Here is a 24,225-nt window from a genome sequence, read left to right as displayed (position 1 = left end):
TTGATCCCATCGGCGTATCAAATAGTTCCCCGTGTCACGTTTCGACGAGTCGGAGAGGTACAGATATCGAGAATTGCCACTTCCTGTGACCTTTCGGCAGGTCCTGTAAACGTACGTTGCCGTCAATCTCACTCAGAGAGACGGAAGGGACACTCACTGTCGAGCACCACTGACTGCCACTCCGTGTCGCAGTTCACTCTGGCCGTACACCGTGCGAGTCTATCTCGTCTGTGGTACAGTATCGGTGGCACTTCACCTGTAACTTCCACCCGGATTTCGGCAATTCTGATCTGTCTACTCTGCAGACCTGGTCGAACGGTCCTACGATCCACAGGTGGTGTGCTGCTTCCGGAAGGACCTGTGCCTACCCTTCTCGTCACACTCTCGTCCCGAGCCCGTCACGCACTCTGCAGTCATCACACTACGTCTGACCGATTGTGCACCCTCTCTCTGTGACTCCCGTTCCCTCGTGCTGACAGTTTGACCTTTCTCAAAGGCAGAAAGGGGGCAGTTAGCCGGATGCTCCGGTCCTCGAGCAGTGCCGTCTTGGCATCTCTGCCCGAAAAGTTGCACTAATGTGACACACACTTTTTTTTTTTTCTCCATCTGGTCACCATTGTTCACTCACACTGTTCCTCATATGTAGGGCTGACTTTTCTCTGTACTGAAAATAAGCTCGCTTAAGGATGAAATTTTAACGGACGTATCCCACGAGCACGGAAAGACTGGAGAATAAGAGCGGTAGTGTTCCGCCGAGGTATCGTGTCGCGGTGCTTTCCGTTTCCTTCACTGCAGTAGATGTGTTCGTGTTACATAGTTTTTTCACCATTTTGTTACGTAACCGAGTCTGTGAGCCCACGTACAGTACCTCACGCCGAGTCGTCGTCGTCGTCGTTTCTGCCGTTTCAGATTCCAGGAGTGCTGGCAGCTCTAGATGCCACGAAGGAACAGGCAATAGCGACGCGTTACGACGTCAGGGGCTACCCGACGCTCAAGTACTTCCGCGACGGTGCACTGGCGTACGACGTCGGGACGCTGCGGGACGCCGACCGTCTGACGGAGTTCATGCGGGACCCGAAGGAACCTCCGCCGCCACCGCCCCCGGAGAAGCCGTGGAGTGAGGAGGAGGGCCAGGACGTGGTGCACCTCACGGAGGAGACCTTCAAGCCCTTCCTGCGCAAGAAGAAGCACGTCCTCGTCATGTTCTACGCACCCTGTGAGTATCCTCGTCTGCCCGTGGCGTCGCGGGGAATCTGCCCGCCGTGGCGGCAGTGTCTGACACTCGGATTTGTCACAGCCACGTCGGGAAGCAGTGACGACATCCACAATTACATCCTACGAGGCAACGTGCAGTGCACGGCAGAGAATACTTCCTACCGATATCAGTTTTCTGCCTCGTTCGTTCACGTATTGAGTGAGGGAGAAATGATTGCGTATCTGCCCCAGTATGTGCTCTAATCTCTGTCGGCTCATTCTCACGATTCTCGTGTGAGATATTTAACGGGGAGCAGAATTGTCACGTCATCTCGGAATATGTATTCTCTAAATTTCGTGATACCTGTACCGATGTTCTTCTGCGGATTTCCATTTCAGTTCGCCAAGCGTTTACGTTACACTTCCGGGTGGGCCGTACCGATCAGTTACGGTCCTAGCGGCACATCTCTGAATTTGTTCGATTTCTGTTTTCTGAGAGGCCAGCTGGTAAATTTGTTGTTTATATCTTGTGCAGAAAAATGAAATCTCAGGTATAAACAAGATAATATGTGTTTCAATACATTATTGGTTATATTTTTTATACAGGAACAGATTGTTGTTGTTGTTGTTGTTGTTGTCTCAGTAGTTGCTGTTGTCTTCAATCTGAAGACTGGTTTGATGCAGCTCTCGGCAGAACTCTGTCCTGTGCAAGCCTCTTCATCTCGTAACTGCTTGCTGTATTCAAGCCTAAAGCTCCCTCTACAGGTTTTACACCCTACTTAACAAATTGGTGACTGATCAGTTCATCAGGCCGTGTCCAACAATCGTACAACATTTTTGGGTGGGAGATACGATGACGGTGACGACGATACGATGACTGTTGAACAGTGGATCAGAGCACGGAGAAATGAGTGGGCTAATATGTCAATAAAAATAGTCAAGTTTTGAAAATGTAATGTAGCTGGATAAATAAATGATCTACTCTGCAAGTGGCAGCTGAACACACTCGTATAAAGGTACTGAAGTTTGCAAGCTTTTAGAGCTAATGGCTCCTTCTTCTGGCAAAAAGATTCAAGGTGAAGGAAGGCGGGTGAAGGAAGAGAACTGGTGAGATTTAGAAAAAGAGGTAGAGTTCAAAAAAAGAGACACAATGCAAGTGTTGAGAAGGAAAAACTGATAGTTGGGGACTGAACTGGACAAGATTTGAATAATGGGAACTTAAAGGTGGAAGATACGGTGATTCGCAAGACAGAGATTACTGCAGAAACATCGTGCACGAGTTAATAAGAGCAGAAAACTGAGTGCTTTTAATGTCACAAGGTCGATAGGGGGGGTAATGAAAAATAGTCAGGTACGTAAATGAGACATACGGAAAACCAAAAGGGGGTGAAGAAAGTTGTGAGCAAATGCTGAAACCAAAGAAATTAGCGTAAATTAAGGCTAGGTGGCTCGTGAGAACTGAGGACTTGTTCCCCCCCGAGTACTGAGAAAATTACGTCTGGGGGAAGAACCCAGATGCTACGTGTGGTGAAACGGGCACGACGTCATGTCGTAGAGCGTGCTCTGCAGCAGGATATTGTGTGTTGCCAGTGTACGCAAAGTGCCCCTCTCCATTCATCTCAATTCGTAACTCGGTGGTAGTCGTGCCGACGTACGAGGCCAAACGGTGTTTACGTAACAGCTGGTATGTGACTTGTCGTTTCACACGTGGCTCTCCCTATGGTAGTACGTGTTTTGCCAGTTACAAGTCTACTATATAGGTGGTGGTAGGAGGGTGCACAGGACAAATCTCAGAGTGGGAACAGTCACACGGGTAGGAGCCACCCAAAGAATCGCAGAGATTGGGAGGGTGACAGAAAGCTATTTCGAAGTGTGGCGGACAAAATGTCAGACAGAATGGACCTCGTTTCGGGACACGATTTTTGGAAGTCAGTGCCTAGTCAAAGTAGCTGATTAATACATTCGGGACCAGAGTAATTCTGAGTGACAGGTGGTGCAGTCCTCAGTTGTTTTTTTTGGACGGATCAGCAGTACCGGGATTAGATGTGACGGCCCAGAAAATCTGCTTCCAAACTACGCTGGTGGGGTAATTACGTCCAGCGAAGACCGAGGTGCGAATACAGTGAAAATGTTGTGAGACGAGAGACTGCATTTCATTGGCAAAACACTTAGAAGAGGTAACAGATCTACTGGAGAGACTGCCTACACTGTGCTTGTCTGTCCTCTTTTGGGGTACTGCTGCATAGTGTGGGATGTTCACAAAGTACGATTAGTGGAGTACATATAGAGAAAGTTCAAAGGAGGGCAGCACGTTTTGTATTATCGAGAAATGGGGGAAAGAGTGTCACGTACGTGATACGGTATTTGGGGTGGACAGCATTAAATCGAAGGCAATATTCGCTGTGGTGAAATCTTCTCGTCAAATATCAGTCACCAATTTTCTCCTCCGAATGCTAACATATTTTGTTAATGCCGACCTACGTAGGGACAAACTATCACTGTAATAAAATAAGGGAAATCGGACTTCACGTAGGAAGACAGCGGCATTCAATTTTGAACTATTGTGAAGGTGGTTCAACGAATCCTGTCAGGCACTTAACCGTGATTTGCGACGTAACCCTACAGATGTAGATGTTTTGCTGTAAAGAGTCTGCATCTGGACAGATACTTTTGCCTCAAACGTCAAGGCCATATGGGAGGGAATGTTGACGTGGAAAGGTAGTAAATACTCTTGTTTGTTATTAAGTATTATGTGAGACAGAAGTGTGTGTAGCTGACCTTCAGTGAGAATGAGCTAAATGTCAAGGAAAGTGGCAGTGAATTCAGAATAGGACCGTGTGAAATTTAATTGGAAGAGTCCAGGCATTTTACCTGGTAAAGATTTCCTGAGTGTATCTAAAACAAGGTGGGAGCTGATGGCAGCCGGTCCTCAGAAAACCCCATCCGAGTGACCCGAGGAATGGTTGATGTAGGAAAGAGCCATCCTGGTCTCTGTGGCTGTGCCCCTGATCGGTTTGTATGTCTGCCCCTCAAAAGTAAAGTAGTTGTCGGTAAGTGTAAAGTTGATTAAGGTGAATGCCACAGGTGTGGAATCGGGTAGGTGCCGACTGAGAAAATGTCGAGCAACGAACAGACCGCATACGAGGGCGATGTCGGTATAGAGGGAGGTGGTACGAGTGGTGACGAGTGAGCTTTGTGGTGGGAGTGGAACAGACAAGTATTTCAGCCGATTTAAGAAGTGGTCGGTTTCTTTAATATAGGAGGGAAATCTTTGTACTGTGGGTTGCACGTGTTAATCGACTAAGGCAGATATGTTTGATGGGTTATTTGAAGCCAGCAAGTACGGGACGGCCTGGGTGACTGGGTTTGTGGATTGTGGAACCACACTTCATATACCAGCTGTTACGTAAACACTGTTCGGCCTCTTACGTCGGCACGACAACTACAGAGTTATCAGTCGGGATGAATGGGCGTGGGGGCACGGCTTGCACTGGCAGCACACAACATCCTGACGGAGAGCATGCTCCGCAACATGACAGTGCCTGCTTCGCTACATGTGGCATCTGTATTCTTCCCCCATACAACATTTTCTCAGTACTCTGGAGGAACATGTCTTCAGTTCTCACCCTGCCACCTAGTCTTAATTTACGCTAATTTCTTAGACCTCGATATTTATTCTCAGTAACTATTCCTTTCTTCACCCCGTTTCAGTTTCTGTATCTCTCATTTTCCGACCCGACTATTTTTCGTTAACCCTCTACCACCTTCGTGACGTACAAAGCACGTAGGTTTCTACTCTTAATAACTCGTGCAAGATGTTTTGGTAGTAATCGCTGTCTAGCAAATTACCCCATCTTGCACCTTTAATTCTATTTTAAAATCTTGTCCAGTTCAGTCCCCCACAATCAGTATTTACTTCTCATCCCATCCATTATGTCTCCCCTTGTTTTGTGGCGAGTAAAATTTACTGATACCGTCTTACTCGCACGAGCCTGGCAACTAATTTAGTGGTCAGTCAAAAGCGAAGGGAAACATGCTGACCTTAGTTTCCAGTCTACACAGCCACATTCTGGTCCAGCCCACTGAAAGAAAAGTTTCGATTCTCCTATTTCTTTCCAGGATCAGGGCTGTGATTTAAATAAAGGTATATAGTTTCAGTTAAAAATTATATTGCATAAAGTTTCTCATGTAAAACACTAGGAAATTCACTATGTTCAATTGAAAATGAGTCTTTCTATTCTAACAGCACATTTAGCAGTTCAGAGGCGACCTCTACGGTGCGTTCCTACGAGATGGTCTATTGCCCTGACTAAAATTATTCGATGAAAGTTTGCAATAAATGTTCAAAATTAATGCTCACCATAAACGTGGAAATAAAGTCACCACTTGCCACGTGGAATTGTAATTCACACGGATGGCACACTGACAGTTACTTTGGCGAATTTGAAGCGATCCGGGACAGTGTACAGTCCTCGCAAGTTCACTATCCGTTTTTACCGCAAAATACGCCCTTTGTCACAGTTCGGCTCTGACGTCATCCGGGGCAGAGCGTGATCTGACGTTTAACAGACGTGGATCGTAGAGTAGCTGAATCCAAAGTGAAGTCCTCTACTGCCTCTCGAGCTGTACTCATATAGGTGCCGGAGCAGATGACTGATGGAACATCTGTTGTCTACAGCTATCTGCATACTGCAGCGGCATCCGAATGATCGCTATCTCGGGCACATAATCTTTAATAATATGTTTACAAATTACTTCAGAAACTTCTTAATTTTTATTTTTATTCAGTTAAGTTGTTTGAAATCACCAAAAAAGTTTCAGCTCGCTAGAATGAAAACTTTGCTTTCTAAAATTTTTATAGTGGAACTAAAGGTAGATCATTACCTCTGAACCATATCATCACTAGGACTTATGTCAGCAGTTGTTAATACTACAACTCTCAAATTTGATTAACTCTATCATTTACTTGTTTTATCATCCACTTTAACCAAAATTCTCTATCATTAAAATTATAGGTTCTTAATCTACAACAATTGGGTACATTTTAGTTACAAAATTGGTGTGTACTTAATTACCCAAAAACTGTAAGAGTAGCTTAACGTGGTCTTTCAGTTATTATTTTTGGGTTGAACTGAATCATAAAACAAATTTTCATGTTTCTAAGTCCAATATTTAGTGCCCCTGATTTTTCCTAAAAACGTGGATTCTGGTGTTAATTTTTGTTACGTGCTTTTGGAAACCTTCACCACTTATTTACGAGCTCTAACTGCACCTTCTAACCAAATTCTGGCTTTCTAGCTTCATTATTTAGCGCCACTTATTTTTCTCTTAAAACTGCATTTTTACGTAAAGTGTTAAGTCTAGAACATAAAGACTTGATATTTGGAACATTATTACTCTGAACTATATTTAAACAAAGTTTTAAACATAAATTTTGATTTTTAATTTCATACTTAATTGCAGTGCAATAGTTGCTCGCTATGTGCAGACACGTTAAGGTGCTTGGCGCTACTAGCAGTGAACTGGGGTAAGTCCCGGCACACTCGCTCGCCTCCGTCTCTCACACACGATACACTGCTTGCTTTGCTTCACCCTGACCTGTGGGTGCAGGTGTCTATTTTGTATGCTACCTCTTTTCCTAAATCTCAACAGTTCTCTTCCTTCACCCGTCTTCCTCTCCCTTCAACCCTTGCCAAGAAGGAGGAGCCATTAGTTCTGAAAGCTTGCAAACTTTAGTACCTTTATACGCGTGCATTTTCCTGCCGTCCTCTAAATTGCGTCGAGCATCCTCAAACCGTGCAAATACCAGTTTTTATAACAAGTGTGCCTTGTCCTCCTCTGAATATCCGTAGTTTTTCTTATGCACTACACGGTCGTATTGCTGCAAATGTACGTGAAATCTGAGAATGATGACGAACTACGTGGCTCGACACCTGTTTCGTTATCAACTTCACTCGTTAAGCACGTATTGTCATCTTTGTATTCCTCATATACATTGTCTGCACAATAGAGTGTAAACGACACCCCACGTTCCACGGACTTACCTTGCAGAAATGCTAATATTTCATCTGCCCCTTCTGTCTCGCTCTGTGAAGTTCCTCGGGTTCCTTTCCGACCGAGTGTCAACTTCGGCAACTGTTTTTGTAGATATAATGCACCGTTCGCTTCGTTTATCGCTGTCATTGCCCAGCTTTGCTTCGAGAACAGTAGTGCTGTATCACTGTCGTGAGTTACTCGTCAACTGAGCAGTTTGACTATCCTGCAGAGCTGTTCTCACAGTCAGATAGCTCCAGTCCCATCCCCTGTCGACATTAACAACCAATATTGTGGCTGTGTCGTAGACAATACGTGGGGCACCGAATGCCGCATAGGTCGCTGACCTTTCGGGACCTCACACTCAAGGTATCCCTTGTGAGTCAATCTGGAGAAGAAGCACTTTATGGCACTACTTGACTGAAAAAAGGAATCAGCTGATTGGACACACCTCGAGGCATCGAGGAGTCGTCATTTTGGAAATGGAGGGACGTGTGGGGTGTAAAAATTATAGAGACTCGAAGGCACGAATACACTAAGAAGTTCCAAATGGGTGTAGGTTGCAGTAGTTAAGGGCAACCTGCTTCAGACCATTTTTCAGACTGAAGGCCAAATTGCTGAGTGCATTTTTTTTTCTCGCGGAGGTAACACAAATGAAATGAGACTGAAGCTCCAAATTTGTGTGCTTACCAACTATATTCTGCCAGTATATCTTTTGAAAATGGTGCCCCACAGCTAGCATATATTTGAAGAAAAAAAAAGGTCATATTCCAAAACTGCCGAGTGCTAGTGACGAAATAAATCCTTATTAAGTCCTAGTTTCAGTCATCCGGTCACACGGCACCTGATTATGACTGCATGACAGAAACCCGTTATTTGTAAGGATTTATTTCGTTGGTAGTTCTGAAATATGACTTTGCTTCAGACATTCAGTTAGTGTTGGCCGGTTTGAGCCCACACTCAGATCTGTCCCCCACTCAGATCTGTCCCCCACTGTCCCTCGCACGTTACAGAGTGTGGGGCCGTGTGAGAGCTGCAACTTTCTCGCCTCCGGCAGAGTGTGGCGAAACGGCTGTAGTAGACTGCTCGTGCTCCCTCACCACAACCGAGCTGATTGGGTGAGTTGAAAAGGGGGTAGGGTGGGGGGAGGGGGGGGGGGGGGGAGGGTGCACGCAGATAGAGATCAAAAACCAGTTGCACACTAATCCAATACCAAATAGTTCTGTAGTGGCCACTGTGATGATCACCTGCGACAGAGAAATAGGGACACTTTGTTTATCGAGGCACTGCTTCGGTCGTATGCAGTCTGAGCTGTGAAGTCGATTTAGTGTATTCTTCTTCTATTGAAGGAATTCTATCTTTTAATAAGAGAACAGATGTTGACAAGCATATCCGTAGTGTATAAGGATAATGACTATTCCTCAAGTTTCAACGTGTTTGCTGTTCAGTCTGTCTGGCATATTAGTACCAGTAATAGATTAAGCACTTCTTTCTGAGGAGCAGACAATTATAGGAAGGCCAGTCCAAGACAACTGACAGGAAAAAGAATAGAGTATAATAATTAATTAAACCCCGTACAGCAGTTATACACTCCACTGTGGTGTTTGTTTGGATAGATAGACTAATTTTCTGGAGCATAAAAAAGATAGTATACCCTAGCCGTAGCACAGACAATAAAAGTAAAAATTGGCTCAAAAATATCCCATAAAATCCACATAAATTGGAGCATTAAATGGGGGTTAGTCTGTGACCACATTAATATTTAAATTGGTAATCTCTTGAGTAACTGTAAATTGTTGGTTCACCCTCGTGCAAAAGTGTCACACAAAGCACACACACACACACACACACACACACACACACACACACACACACACACACACACTCGTGTAGTCTTTAATTCTTGTTAACTTGCTTTTGACACACAAATTATACATGAAGGTTAATGAAGTAAACTGCAAACCACTGTCTACAAGCTTAGATCACTTTGAAAGGAACAGCGTATGAAAATCTTTTCTGGTAAAGCAAAAATAATGACATTTAGTGTTGCGAAACATAAATCCACTACCTAAAAACTAATCCCGACCTGATAATCCTACCTACCAACAAATGATCCGCCACTGTTGTTTCGAGCCAAAGGAATTACCTGACAAAATTACTCCACCGGCTGTCGGATTTGTCCGTCTACAAACTCTGTCTCGGTGGCCCCATTCCATAAATCCGACAGGATCTCCCGTCCTTAGGCCCGTGCCAGAAGCTCTCCCCAGAGTCTCTCTCCACACCCCTACCACTCCCCTCAATCCCGCCTTCTACATGCTTACTTAAGTCCATAAATCCAACCACCCAGGATGCCCCGTCACGGCCGGTTACTGTGCCTTCACCGAGAGAATATCTACTTTCGTAGACCGGTACCTACATCCTATTACCTACAACCTTCCCTCCTATATAAGACACAGACCATTACCGCCACTGACACTTCCCGTTCCTTTGCCGTACTGTGTCCTGCTCACGACTAGGGACGCCACCTCCCTTTACACTGACATCCCTAAAGCTTGTGGCCTTGACACTATTGAACACTACCCCGACCGGTGCCGAATAGATTACAAACCTACTACCTCCTTCCCGGTCACCACGACCGACTATATCCTCACCCACAGTTACTTTTCCCGTGAAGGCATTACCTACAAACAAACCCGACGTACGGCAGTGGGCACCGACACGGCACCGTCTCGATCCGGGCTATTTGTGGGCCGTCTAGTGGAACCCTTCCTAACGACCCAGAATCCCAAACCTCTCACCCGGTTCAGATTCGTCAGTGTCACCTACGTGATCCGGATCGAGGATGAGGACACCCCGTACGCATTCCTCCAGAACCTCGACACCTTCTCCCCGTTCCTCGACCGAACAGGGCACCTTCCTCGACGTCTAGCCACCTCGGTGACGGCTACGTCGGCACCTCCGTCCGTATCGAACCTGCCGACCGAAAGCGAGACCTCCACTTCGACAGCTGCCACCCACTCCGTCTCTTCCGTACAGCCTAGCCACTCGTAGCTGCCGCTTCTGTAGTGACTGGCAGTCCCTCTGGAAATGTGTGGAGGTTATCGCTGAGGTCTTCACAGACTGTAATTATCCTCGCTACCTCGTACAAAACAGCTCTCCCTCGCGTTATCTCTTCGGTCGCCCACTGCCTCCCAAAGTCTAGCCGTCTGCCCACAGAGGAGCATTCCCCTCCCAAATCGGTACCACCTGGGTGCGGAGCAGCCGAACCGCTTTCTCCACCGGTGTTTCGACTGCCTCTCTTCGTGCCTACCCACTACCCTTCCCACCCCTCCCACAGTGTATTCTACCGCCCACCCAACTTGCGCGGTACCCTCCTCGACAGTCCCTCCTCAGTCCCCGCTCCCTCGCTTCGCGGCCCGTATCCCTACTCTGGTCCAGTCACTGACGTCGCCCGTCCCGTCACGGCCGGCGATAACTGTGAAACCGGTCACGCGATGTACGAGCCGAGCTGCGACCGCCGTGCTGCGTCCTGTGCGGGCACGACAGCTGACGAGCTGCCCGCCCGCGCGAATGCCCGCCGACAAACTGCGGCCGAGAAACGGCCGGACCGCTCGGTCGTGGAGCACGCTGCCCGACGCGACGTCCTCTATTTCGGTGACCGCTTCGCGGGTCGTACCGCACGCATGCCTCCTGCCGACACCGGCTTTTCGGAATTGCACGGGTGGGAACTCTCGCTGCAATATATCCTACATTCCCGTAACCCCTCTGGCCTCTACCTTTGTCAGGTCACTATCCTTGACCTACCTATCTCCTTTCCTGTGCCCACTCCAGCACTACACAGTCTTCTGTTCCACCAGTGCACCCAAAGTCATTTTACTTCTCTCATCTGTTGTTCCCCCGCCCCCCTGCACGCGCTACTGCACCTAGCTGCTCGCCCTCTCCCCACCCCATCTCTGTATGCTCTTTACTGTCCCCTGCCCTGCTATCCCTCCCCCTCCTATTGCTTACCCTCACCACCCCGATTGCATTTCTAGTTGTGCACAGTTGCTAGTAGCCTGGTCTTGGCAGCCAGACGCAGTGGTCACGTGTGCGTGCGCGTGCGCGTGTGTGTGCGTGCGTGCGTGCGTGCGTGCGTGCGTGCGTGCGTGTGTGTGTGTGTGTGTGTGTGTGTGCACGTGTGCGTGTGTGCGAGTTGTGTTTTCATGAACGTGTGTGGGTGTATATTGTCTATTCAGGAGGAGGTCATTTGGTTGAAAGCTCTCTTGTTTAACAGTCTTCTCGCTGTGCTCGTCTGCAACTCATCGTCTTCACTGTATGCCGAGTAACAATCTATCCTTTTCATACTATTGTCATTATTCCATCCTGAATATTCCATTATTTGAAAGATAAAACGTTGTCATTTATCACAAGATAATAAAACAAGTTTTACCTGTATTAGAAATCGCGTAAGTTATCTAAAAGATAAAGATTCAGATTAAAAACCTTGTGCGCTTCGGTCGCAGGTTCGAATGCTGCCTCGGGCGTGGATGTGTGTGATGTCCTTAGGTTAGTTAGGTTTAAGTAGTTCTAAGTTTTAGGGGACTGATGACCTCAGAAGTTAAGTCCCGTAGTGCTCAGAGCCATTTGAACCAAAAACCTTGTGTAATTCCAGTGTATTTTTGGAACTGTAAACAGAACATTAATAGCTAAGGTGATGAAAATACTAAAATTATATTTCGTAAAACAATAGCAGTTCCATTTCCTATTTCTGTTTATACGGCAGTTCGGCCTAAAAGGTGAACCGATAAAACGTCAAATTGGTGAATACGGAGAGAAATTGTAGGAGCAAATGAAAGAATTATAAAAAAGCAATTCTCAGTACAACCCGTAAAATATGTACAACATAGAGAAATATGATGAAACTTTCTGACATACTGAAGGTCCATCGGTTTCTCAATATACACTGTGTAAGTTCAGGTCGGGCAGAAAAACATTTACTCCGTTCCTCAGGTCTCGCTCTACTCAACTGGCTTCTAGTTGGTGGGGTCTACAGTTCGAGATTTTGGATACGACGAGTTTGAATTTCCTTCTAAATGCCGCTCGGACAGTCGAGAGTGACCGGTACGTGTGCATTTCTCCCGCATTCAGGGTGCGGCCACTGCAAGAGGGCCAAGCCGGAGTTCGTCCGGGCCGCGGCCCGGTTCCGCGACGACCCCAAGGTGGAGTTCGCGGCCGTCGACTGCACGAAGTTCGGCGCTGTGTGCGGCGCATTTGAGGTGAAGGGCTACCCCACCGTCAAGTACTTCCACTACTTCAACAAGGAGACCAAGGACTACGGGGGCGAGCGGACGGTACGTCTAGAATACGGGCTGCACAGCCGTTCTAATAATTTTTTCAAATTTTTCTTTTATGATATTCTCTCGTAACGTTCGAGTGGCCTACGCGCAGAATAAGATAGTTGCCTCAGAACACGCCATTTCACCTAGACCTCCTTAAAATCGTAATCGCACATTTGAAGCCACCGAGACATATTTTCCACATTTTCCCCGTGTACCCTGATCGGCCAGAACGTGATAACCGCCTCCCTAATAGCCAGTACGTTCACCTTTGACAGAGATAAAAGCGGCAACACACTGTGACGTGGAAGATGTAAATTCCCAGGACGAGAGTGACGAGCTCCGACGCCACAATCAATTACGTCCCAGACGTGTTTGATCGGGTTCGGATCTGACGGGTTGGGGAGCCAGTGCACCAGTTGGAATTTGACACCGAGTTCTCGAACCGTTCCGTCACACTCTCGGCCACGAGACGCGGGGAATTATTAGGAGTGTTCGGCACAATGTGTTTTCGGACACACTCGTACTCTGCCCGGCATTAAAGTCCGATGTTAGGTCTGGCACAGTTTGCTGCCTCTTCTGCTTTACCAGTCTGTCCATCCTATGATTTCCGACACGCGTAACGAGGTGTGGCAACCCGAACCCGTGACATCTGGACACGGTTTCACTTTACGGGATCTCTGATGAGATGGACGTACAGTGGTTTCACTTTGGTTTCGCCACATGTCGAAGACATTCACCACAGCACTCCTCAAACACCTCACAAGTTGTGCAGTTTTTGAAATGCTCGTGCCGAGCCTCCGAGCCGTCTCATTTTGCCCTCGGTCGAACTCGGATGGATCGTGCGCTTTCCCCATCCTACACGTGGACAACACGATCGGTGATACTGTGTACTAAAAATCGTTCAAAAGCCAACAGCGCACAAAATATTTTTTATTCGAGACTACTGGTTTCTACAGTGTTAGCTTTCATCTTCAAGGAGGTTTTTTTTTTTAATAAAGCGTGTTCATTTTATGCTGAACCTCGTGCGCAAAGTGTCAGTGGGTAAAACTCAGCACATTAGAAACGTTTGTCGTTGCTAAATGTGCCGAGTTTTCATCCACTTGACATCTTGTGCATGAGGTTCAGCATGAAATGAACATGTTTTACTACAAAAAAATCAAAAGACCTGAAGATGACTGTCGAAACCGGCTGACTCGAATAAAAAGTATTTTGTACAATCGTGGCTTTTGAACGGTTTTTAACAATTAAAACAGATCGCCCTTCAGTACTCTCATAATGAGAAAATTCGATACCACACGCACTGTGTGTATGTCTGACCAGCAGTCGTTCCTGTCCAGATGATGCTGCTGTCGCCTGGGCAGGTAGGTCTGTGGTCGTGATGTTCTGGCTCGTCAGCGTATATGGTTTGTACTACTGTCTCCTTTTTTCTACAGAAAGAAATACAATGTCCAAGACTTTGTTGAGGCAAATTTAGCATAAGATTTGTATTTGAAACATACTGAAATTTAGACACAAAAAAGATCATAGAAACTAATTGCAAAGAGGCAAGAGGTAAAGAGCAGGCAGACACTTGGCATAAGTTTCACAGCAGAATCATGACAAAGATCAAAGATTTGATGCCCTTAAAAAAGCACACTGCCCGCCTGCCCCAACCCACACACACACACACACACACACACACACACACACACACACACACACACACAAAGTGGGATTCAGAATGTGAGAAAGCACTGCATGAATGAAAACATACCTTTCTGAAGTTAAAAAAATCTTCTAGAGAATGAGAAGATAAGTAGCAAAAACCTTCAGGCAAATCGAGATTTCATTTAAGAAAAGTTTCATATTACAACCTGAGGCACTTTTATAGGACTTCCACAGGAAAGATCCATGAAGTGAAGTGATGGCCCAAAATTATTGCTTCAGAAAACCAAATAAAAAAATTCCCTCTCACCAATTAGGAAAACAGTGAGGAATTGTTAAAGTACTTCTCTGACATTCTCAACTGCTCTGAACACCGTTCTAGATTCTCTCGAGAAAATCTCACCTTCATTCACCGAGATACGAGAAAAAATCCAGACACACATTTTTAGGCTCAAAAACAATATAGCATCAGGGGGAGACAATGTCATCGCAGTGTTAAGGAAGAAGCTCAGAGCGAATTCCCTCAAAGAAACCAGAAACATCTGAGCAGAACTCTGGCAGTCAGTTATCTTGCTGCTTAAATAAGAGAACTACTATTATTGTCTAATTTAATTCCTTCGGCATGATCTTATTTAATTCAGCTACATTAAATTATGCTTAGTCCACTTTTGTTTGTGTTCATTTTATGACACTCTACATTCCATTCAACGTATGTCCAAAATTTGTTTCCATCTCCAACAGAATTACAGTATCATAATTGAACTTCGAAGTTTTTATCCCTTCGACTGCTGAAACAGGAGTGTGGTTCTTGTAAAAGTTACAGACAACCTTTTGCTCCTTCTATTTTATCCCTGCTACCTTCAGAATTTTGATTCTACAGTTGCTTTAAACACAAGTATGGCTTCTTCATTCCATAATCTAAGATAAATTGTACGGCAGTATTGCCTCCTGTGTTCCTACATATCTCCAGAATGCAAACTGACTTTCCGTTTTTCCATTTGTCTGTAAATTATACGTGTCAGTGTCTCAGAACTGTGACTTATTAATCTGAGTGACTGCGTAATATTCAGAATGTAAAATTTACTATCTGGAAAAGTATGTTGGTGTGGTAAGACACACATAGCACCATTAAAGATTTTTAGGGGGCTGTGATGTGAGTTACAGTTAGAAATAACCAAAAATGACTAACATCAATGTGAAATCCACCATTTCTGGTGACAACGTGCCGACTATCGATTGTTCCGACGCCGCTTCGCCCTCGGGTGTCTTTCGGGAGTAGGGTGGGACAGGGCCAACTTAAAAATGATTGAAAATAACAAATACTACTGTCGTATCCACATTCTTGAGGATTTTTTCACCGACTGGGTCTCTGCTGGTGACATTTCACCACACTCTGACAGGGGGGGGGAGTGGAAGTGGGTCGAGATGAGGACACCTAACTGGCCTACTGTCTGCCCTGTACAGTCAATAGTTGTTCTTCACTCTATATTTTAATATAGTTTATGGCAGTATCTCTTTCCTTCCACAACTGTTGTGAGGGTCGATGAACTGTGGATTTGATTTCAAAGACTATTCTTAAAAATTTATTTTATTTACTAGCGATTCATCAAGAACGTTAACACATTTACTCACACTATGTGAGCGTGGAAGTAGTTGCCAGGGAGTAACTGATGAAATCAAAATGAAATTGCTTTTAACAAATCGGAATTTTATTCCTAAAAGCTTTTTTTTTTTTTTAAGAAACAGATTTAAAATTATAATCAGAAAGCACCCTCTAAATATCAAGCTACAATTTATTCAGAGGCAGAAAGAAACAAATTTTTGAGTGTATGAGCTTTCGGACTGAGAACCTTGCCACTCCCTTTTGACACGGCCGTAGTCATGACCGCTCATAACAGCCTCTGAAAGACTACACTGGTGCAAATCTGCAACACACCAGATTACTTTAAACTAAAAATTTTAACAACTCACACAAGCACATAAACTATGCTTCCCATAGGAGGGATGGAAATGATACAAAACACTAACATTAAAAGATTAACTTGCCACCAAAAGTGCAACTTGATTTTTAAAAAAAATTCTTACGGTGGAAGGGTGGCGACTTTATATACTAAAATGACCATTTAAATAAAAACCCATGAAATGCAGTCTTACATAAAATATACAAGGTTGGCCAAACATGCTCTACATTACACATATACCGCCTCTCAAGATAATAGGCAAGATAAAAACATATTTCAGGAATTCGGCCGTTACTCTTCAAGGAATAAACTCGTTAACAGAGAATCCGACAAACATGACAGTGGCAGCTACTAACTTACAGCAGACAGACAGACACTAACTGCCTAACAAATGCGGACGAGAGACAGACGAGCAAGTTGGGGACAAGAGACTGACCAAGAAAACAAGTAAATGAAACAACATATCACCAGTCACTTAACTTCTAATAGACTGCAATTTCTGGAGAAGATCTGGCGCAGCACCCCCAAATCGCTCTCCTGAACCGTCCGCTGCCAGCCGCTTCAATGGACGCAGGAAGACGCGCCGATCTCCCGTCTTTCTTGGTCCGCACCGACCAACCGACTGCCCGCTGTTCTGTTCGCGACTGCTGCTCCGTCGCGACTGCACTGCTGGTGCGTCTCCCACTCACTTCCAGACACACGACGGGGGAAATACTGGCTCGGACCCAACCGTGCAGAGGAAACACGCCCACTGGCTAAGCGACATCCCTGCACCAGGAAAGGACCGAGCCGAGCTCCACAAGATGGTAACTGAAGGGGACCAGGAGCGCTCAGAGAACCAGTTACACCAGGGTGTCAGAGCTCGTACTGACCAGGCTGATGTCATGGTTTGGCTCCTGTTGCTCTCGGGTCGACCTGAAGTCACTACCCCTCACTATATGCTGCGGCCTACTGGACTGACAGGGCGACCTCACATGGGCCGACGCTCGAGACCGACAAGTCACCTCGTGTCTCAGTGCGCGACTGACCGACCGATCGATCTGACCACTGGGCGACCACTCGCCGAGTTCTCTTACTGGCGGAGTGGGAAGACTCTCATTTTGCTGGCTTTAAAGGTTGATCCGAACGACACGCGTACTAGCACTCCGACAGACAGACACTAACTGCCTTACAAATGCGGACGAGAGACAGATCCGTACTGACTCCAGACTCACCACTGGCGAGCTCATAGTGCCCCTTAAATACACGTGAACAGGCAACCTTTCCCCCCTTTTCCACCAGAGGGAGACACCAAAGCTGCGATTGCCACAGCGGCGCCACTGCCAGAAACGGAGGGAGACTTCTTCACACTACGCGCTGCGGTGCGCTCTTCAAAACAGCAAATTTTTACCGTGGCTCAGTCGACACGAGTAAACGACTTGCGGATGAAGCACTTTTATAACTTTTTAGATATGGGAGTTTCCAATCGGTCCACTAACTTTAATCAGAATTATTACTGATAAAACTGAGGAAGATCTTGTTCCATCTCACTGTTACACGCTCCTTTCTACATACACAGCTACTAGTGTACATAACTTAAGCATAATTGGCCAAAGTGGAAAATGGGAAGACAAACGCCAAGAAGTCAGTGTAAATAAGCTTCAGTATTTCACCAGAACCTGGAATTTTACGGCCCGTGTAGGAAAAGAGTGTTTCGAGCTCACACGATTCGGTGATAACGAAAAGCAGTGCACGGATCCAATAACGTATCACTCGTTATCGCACTTCGATTGTGAACGGTGGGTAGTACTCGGCACGGTACTGCAGAGGTGCCACTTCGACACTGCTTTAAGGGACGCGTCCAGCTCGGTACGCCCCCCTGCAGGTCCGGGGGTTAGAATAGGCCCGAGGTATTCCCGCCTGTCGTACGAGGCGACTAAAAGGAGTTTCAAACATTTCGGCCTTTAAGTGATGGTCCCCTGTAGGGTTTGACCTCCATTCTTCAAAATTTTCCCGAAGAGTGAGCCAATTGGGGAAGGGCGCCTTACGAGGTGCACCGTGTCCACAAGGGGATCACTCTGCTGCTGCCTGCGACGTTAACTCCCCACGTATGCCGAGGGGTAGGCGCCCGTCACCCTGGGGCATCGGGACTCCCGGCAGTGGCCGTCCTGCCAGGTGGCCTTCGCTGCGGCTGGGTGGCGCCCGTGGGGAGGGCCCCTGGTCAGAGTGGGTGGCATCGGGACGGATTACACGCGATGAGCGTAGTCCGTCATCTCTTGCTGGTGGTGAAACACTGGCAGTCTCTAAGTGATCACGAGCGCAATTCGACACACAGAATTACGTTCCCAAATCGTTCCCTTTCCCTTGCCACACTGTGGGAGGAACGTCAGGCTAACGATGGCAGCGGATCTTATTCGCTCTGGTACCTCGTATGTTCGAGAGCTGACGGGGAGTCTTTCGTGACGATGAAGCCTCAGTTTTTTGTTGAGCATTTGGAGGACAAGTTCGGGGAGGTGGAGGGCTTGTCGAAAATGAGATCTGGGTCAGTCTTGATGAAAACAGCATCCTCTGCCCAGTCACGGGAGTTCCTCACTTGTGAGAAGCTGGGGGATGTTTCTGTAACCGTGACGCCCCATAAGAGCTTAAATGTGGTCCAGTGTATCATATTTCTCAGAGGCTTTCTTTTGCAGTCCGACGATGAGCTACGCGCCAATTTAGAGGGGGCAAGGTGTACATTTCGTCCGGCATGTCCACTGGGGTCCGAAGGATAATCAGATTGCCACCGGTTCCTTCATCTTGTCCTTTGAGGGTGATACATTGCCCGAGAAGGTCCAGGTGATGGTGTACCGGTGTGATGTAAAGCCCTATAGTCCTATATCCCTAACGTGATGCGGTGCTTTAAGTGCCGGAAGTTCGGCCGTACGTCTTCCCACTGTACATCCAGTGTCACGTGCCGAGATTGCGGACGCCCGTCACGTCCCGATACTCCGTGTGCCCCACCTTCCATCTGTGTCAAATGCTGAGAGCACCATTCGCCTTGCTCACGTGACTGCAGGATTCTCCAGAAAGAAAGGAAAATTGTGGAATACAAGACCTTGGACAGACTGACCTACACTGAGGCTAAGAGAAAATTTGAGTGCCTGCATCCTGTGCCTGTGCGTATGACATTGTCTTACGCTATTGCTACAACAGTTCTGGCACCATCAGCTCTGCCAACCCAGGTCACCTCTAAGAGCCGGAAGGCTACACCTGCCCCCTTGATTGTGGGGGCGTTTCCCTCCCTGTTGCTCCTGCACCAACTACTTTGGGAGCTACCCCCCTCCAAACATAGGGTACATCCGTCCCCACTTCTAAGCCAGAGAAGCGTAAGTCTTCTTCGACTTCTCTCGCTAGGAAGGGATCCCTTGGGTCACTCCCTTCTGTGGTTTCTTCTAGTGGGAAAGACTACAGCTGCCAGTGGCTGAAGAGCCCAAAAGCAGCTGGCCCTAGGGCTTCACGCTCATACTCAGTCCCGGAGACTGAACCACTGAAGTCCTCGCAACCAGGGAAACCCGAGGAGCAGCGAGAGAAATCCAAGAAGAAAACCTCTGAGACCAAAGAAATTGCAGTGCCACCCACACCACTACTACCTAGAAGCTCTGCGGCTGAGGACGGGGTGGAGATTTTGGCGTCCGCCGAGGACGTAGATCTCGCCAGACCCTCAGGCACAGTGGATATAGACTGCTCCGGCAATAAATCGGTGGCAGCACGTGACTCGGTGTGAGACATAAACCCTCATTGAATGTGGAGGATGACATCGTGAGACTGGGAAGGCAGTCTCACGATGTCATCCTCCAGTGGAATTGCGGTGGTTTTTTCCACCACCCAGCCGAGCTATGGCAAGTGTAAGCTTTACACCTGCTATCTGCATTGCCCTCCAGGAAACCTGGTTCCCAGCAATGCAGACCCCTGCCCTCCACAGCTATAAGGGATATTACAGGAACCGTAGCGACTATAATAGAGTGTCGGGTGGAGTTCGCGTTTATGTCCTAAACTCGGTTTGTAGTGAACGTGTGCCCCTTCAAACCCTACTTGAGGCTGTGGCTGTGGCTGTCAGAATAAGGACGACATAGGAAATAACTGTCTGCAATGTATATCTTCCTCCAGATGGTGCAGTACCCCTGGTTGCACTGATTAACTCCCTAAACCTTCCCTATTTTTTGGGAAATTTTAACACTCACAACGCCTTGTGGGGTGGCAGAGTTCTTACTGGCCGAGGCAGAGACGTCGAAACTTTACGGTCGCCATTCGACCTCTGCCTCTTAAATGTGATTTATTAATTTGCAGCCCAGGACTTCTCCCATCTATCCACTCGAGAGCACATGACAACATGTGTGGTAGTGACCACTTCCCCATCTTCCTGTCACTGCTCCGGCGTTAGGCGCACAGACGCGTGCCCAGATGGGCTTTGAACGAGGCGACCTGGGGAACTTTCACCTCTCCTGTCACCGCTGAATCTCCCGCACACGGTAACATCGATGTGACGGTTGAGCAACTGACTAGCACAATTGTTTCTGCAGCAGAAAAAGCGATCCTTCACTCTTTAGGGTGCCCGAGGTGTAAGGCAGTCCCTCGGTGATCGCCGGAAGTCACTGAAGCAATTACGGAGTGTCGGCGAGCTCTACAGCGGCATAAGTGGCGCCCTTCCCTGGAGCACCTCGTAGCCTTTAAACGGCACCGTGCCAGCGGTCGCTACCTTATCAAACGACGGAAGGAGGAGTGTTGGGAGAGATACGTCTCCACCATTGGGTGCCACACGTCACTTTCCCAAGTCTGGACAAAGATCAAACGTCTTTTCGGGTACCAGGCCCCAACAGCTGTCCCCGGTGTTACCATAAATGACGAGTTATGTACCGTAGCAAACTCAATTGCCAAGCAGTTTACTCGAGCCTCTGCATCGGAGAATTACCCCCGCAGCCTTTCGCACACTCAAATGGCAGCTGGAAGGAAACGTCATCTCGTTCCCTACACGCTGCTGTGAATCCTATAATGTCCCGTTTACAGAGTGGGAGCTCCTCAGTGCCCTTGCACAGTGCCCTTGCACAGCTCCTGGGCCCGATCGCATCCACAGCCAGATCATTAAACATCTCTCATCTGACTACAAACGACATCTTCTCGTCATCTTCAACTGGATCTGGTGCGAAGGCACCTTTCCTTTGCAATGACGGGAGAGCACCATCATTCCCGTTCTCAAACCCGGTAAAAACGTGCTCGATGTGGATAGCTATCGGCCCATCAGCCTCACCAATGTTCTTTGTAAGCTGCTGGAACTATGGTATGTCGGCGGCTGGGTTGGGCCCTGGAGTCGTGTGGCATGCTGGCTCCACATCAGGGCGACTTCCGCAAGGGTCGCTCTACCACTGGTAATCTTGTGTCCATTGTGTCTGCCGTCCGAACAGCCTTTTCCAGATGGTAACACCTGGTTGCCGTCTTTTTTGACTTGGGTAAAGCATACGGCACGACTTGGCGACATCATATCGTTGCCTCATTGTACGAGTGGGGTCTCCGGGGACCTCTCCCGATTTTTATCCGAAACTTTGTGTCGTTCCGCACTTTCTGTGTCTAGGTTGGTGACTCCCATAGTTCCATCCGTATCCAGCAGAATGGAGTCCCGCAGGGCTCTGTATTGAGTGTCTCTCTATTTTTAGTGGCCATTAGTGGTCTAGCAGCAACAGCAGCTGTCGGGCCCTCCGTCTCACCTTCTCTGTATGCAGACGACTTGTGCAATTTGTACTGCTGCTCCAGTGCTGTTGTTGCTGAGCAGCGCCACCAGGGAGTCATCCACAAGGCGCAGTCGTGGGCTCTAGCCCACGGATTCCAATTTTCGGCCGCAAAGTGGTGTGTCGTGCACTTCTGTCGGCATCGTACGTTTGTCCGGAACCTGCACGTTACCTTAATGACAATCCACTCACTGTAGTGGAGACATATCAATTCTTAGGACTGGTTTTCGACACCCCATTGACTTGGCTCCCTCATCTTCGTCAGCTTAAGCGGAAGTGCTGGCAGCATCTCAATGCCCTCCGTTGCCTCAGCAACACCAATTGGGGTTGCTCGCCAGTTACACAGCACACATTCATACTTACCCTGAGCATCCGAATTACCGTCTCCTTCTCCTGCCTGCGGCGCTCCATCTCCCGCATTGTGGCCCAGATTGGGGCTTACGATTGCGGATCGCATGCGGTCCCTTCTCTCCGAACTGGAGTCCTTCCCTTTACCACTTCTACTTGGGGTCCGTTGACGTTCGCCTCCGTGGTGTACACCTCGGCCACAGCTTTGTCTGGACCTTTTGCACGGCCCTAAGGACTCCGTTAACCCCGCCACTCTCTGCTGTCACTTCCTCTCAATTCTTGACATGTTCCGGGGCTCTGAAGTGGTTTACACCGACGGCTCGATGGCTGACGGTCACGTAGGCTTCGCATATGTCGGTGGAGGACATATTGAGCAGCACACCTCGCCAGTTGGCTGCAGTGTTTTCACTGCGGAGCTGGCGGCCGTATCTCGTGCTCACAAGTACATCCGGTCGTGCCCTGGCGAGTCATTTCTCTTGTGTACTGACTCATTGAGCAGCGTACGAGGTTTCGACCAGTGCTACCCTCACCACCCTCTGGTAGCGTCCATTCGGGAGTCTGTCTATGCCCTGGAACAGTCCTGCCGTTTTGTGGTGTTTGTGTGGACCCCAGGATACGTCGGATTCCCCGGCAATGAATGTGCAGACAGGCTGGCCAAACAAGTGACGCAGAAACTGCTTCTGGAGATAGGCATCTCCGAAGCTGGGCTGCGTTCTGTCTTACACCGCAGGGTTTTCTGGCTTTGGGAGACGAATGGCTTAACAGCACCCACAACAAACTACGTGTCATTAAGGAGACTACGAATGTGTGGAAGTCCTCCGTGTAGGCCTCTTGCAGGGAATCTGTTGTCCTCTGCCGGCTCTGCATTGGCCGTATGTGGCTAACACGTGGTTACACACGCCATTGTGAGGACCCACGTCAGTGTCGCTGTGCCTCCCAAATGGCAGTCGTCCACCTCTTGCCGGGCTGCCGACTTTTAGCCCCTCTGCGGCAGACTTTTAACTTTCCCGGCACCCTGCCTTCGGTGTCGGGCGACAGTGCCTCCACGGCAGCTTTAGTTTTACGTTTTATCCGTGAGAGTGAGTATTATACTTCTATCTACGTTTTAACACACGTCCTTTGTCCCTCTGTGTCCTCCACGCTAGTGCTTTTAGGATGGAGATTTTCATGTGTTGCAGAGTGGTTGGCTTTCCCTTTTTATTCTCGTGGTTGGCCAGCCACTGTAATCTGCTTCCACGTTTTACTCTCTTCTGTTTGTAGCGTCTCTCTGTTGTTTTCTTGTCCTCAGTTGTTACTTTCAGTGTCCGTTGCCTTCCCTTCGTTCTTCTTGTGGCTTTTCCTTTCTTTCAGATTTGTGTTATATGTTTCGTCCGTTTTATTCTCACACTTGTGGCACTGTTTTATTAGGAACGAGGGCCGACGATCTTGTAGTTCGGTCCCTTCTCCCACCTCCCTCGGTACGCAGCAGGTTTTAACCGGTGCGGCCCTCGTTGCAGGAGGAGCACTTCGTGCGGTTCATGCGCGACCCCCTGGGCGCCGGCGCAGACTCTCCGGCGGACGCCGGCACTTCTGCGAGAGCGGAGGCAGAGGGGTGGGCCGCACTGCCGGGCGGCGACCGCGTCAGGCTGCTGACCGAGGCGGACTTCGACGCTGCCGTCGCCTCGCCTGCGCCCACGCTCGTGCTCTTCTACGCCCCGTGTGAGTACAAATGGCTCTGTACGCTGAAGTTCGGGTGCTTACTCCTCCTCCTCCTCCTAGCACCCCTCCCTCTTCCTTCGTTTCCTATCACTGTTGCTGTTATCGGGCCAGAGACTCATTTGATGCAGTTCTGTGTGCTAGTCCGACTCGTGAGCAACCTGCTAACTGTAATCGGCATATTAGTAAATTGAATACAGCCTCAGAAAGGTCAACTGACAAAATTTTTGTGGACATTAGTAAATGGTTTGTAGCCAATTTTCTGTTGCTAAACCTTGAAAAAATATACTATAT

The 24,225-nt window shown here is 47.9% G+C and overlaps 1 protein-coding gene across 1 annotated transcript in view; it reads left to right on the top strand.

Moving 5' to 3' along the window:
• Window positions 1-24,225, top strand: part of LOC124718803 (protein disulfide-isomerase A5) — a 169,300-nt gene that overhangs the window by 133,694 nt on the left and 11,381 nt on the right. The window contains exons 7-9 of the mRNA XM_047244417.1: window positions 910-1,216; window positions 12,355-12,557; window positions 23,733-23,934. Coding sequence (XP_047100373.1) covers window positions 910-1,216; window positions 12,355-12,557; window positions 23,733-23,934 — 712 coding nt within the window. The remainder of the gene's footprint in view (window positions 1-909; window positions 1,217-12,354; window positions 12,558-23,732; window positions 23,935-24,225) is intronic.

The sequence above is a fragment of the Schistocerca piceifrons genome, chromosome 10 (assembly GCF_021461385.2).
Source record: "Schistocerca piceifrons isolate TAMUIC-IGC-003096 chromosome 10, iqSchPice1.1, whole genome shotgun sequence".
Lineage (NCBI taxonomy): Eukaryota > Metazoa > Arthropoda > Insecta > Orthoptera > Acrididae > Schistocerca > Schistocerca piceifrons.
The sequence above is the reverse complement of the archived record's forward strand: the minus strand, read 5'-3'. Positions and strand labels throughout refer to the sequence as shown.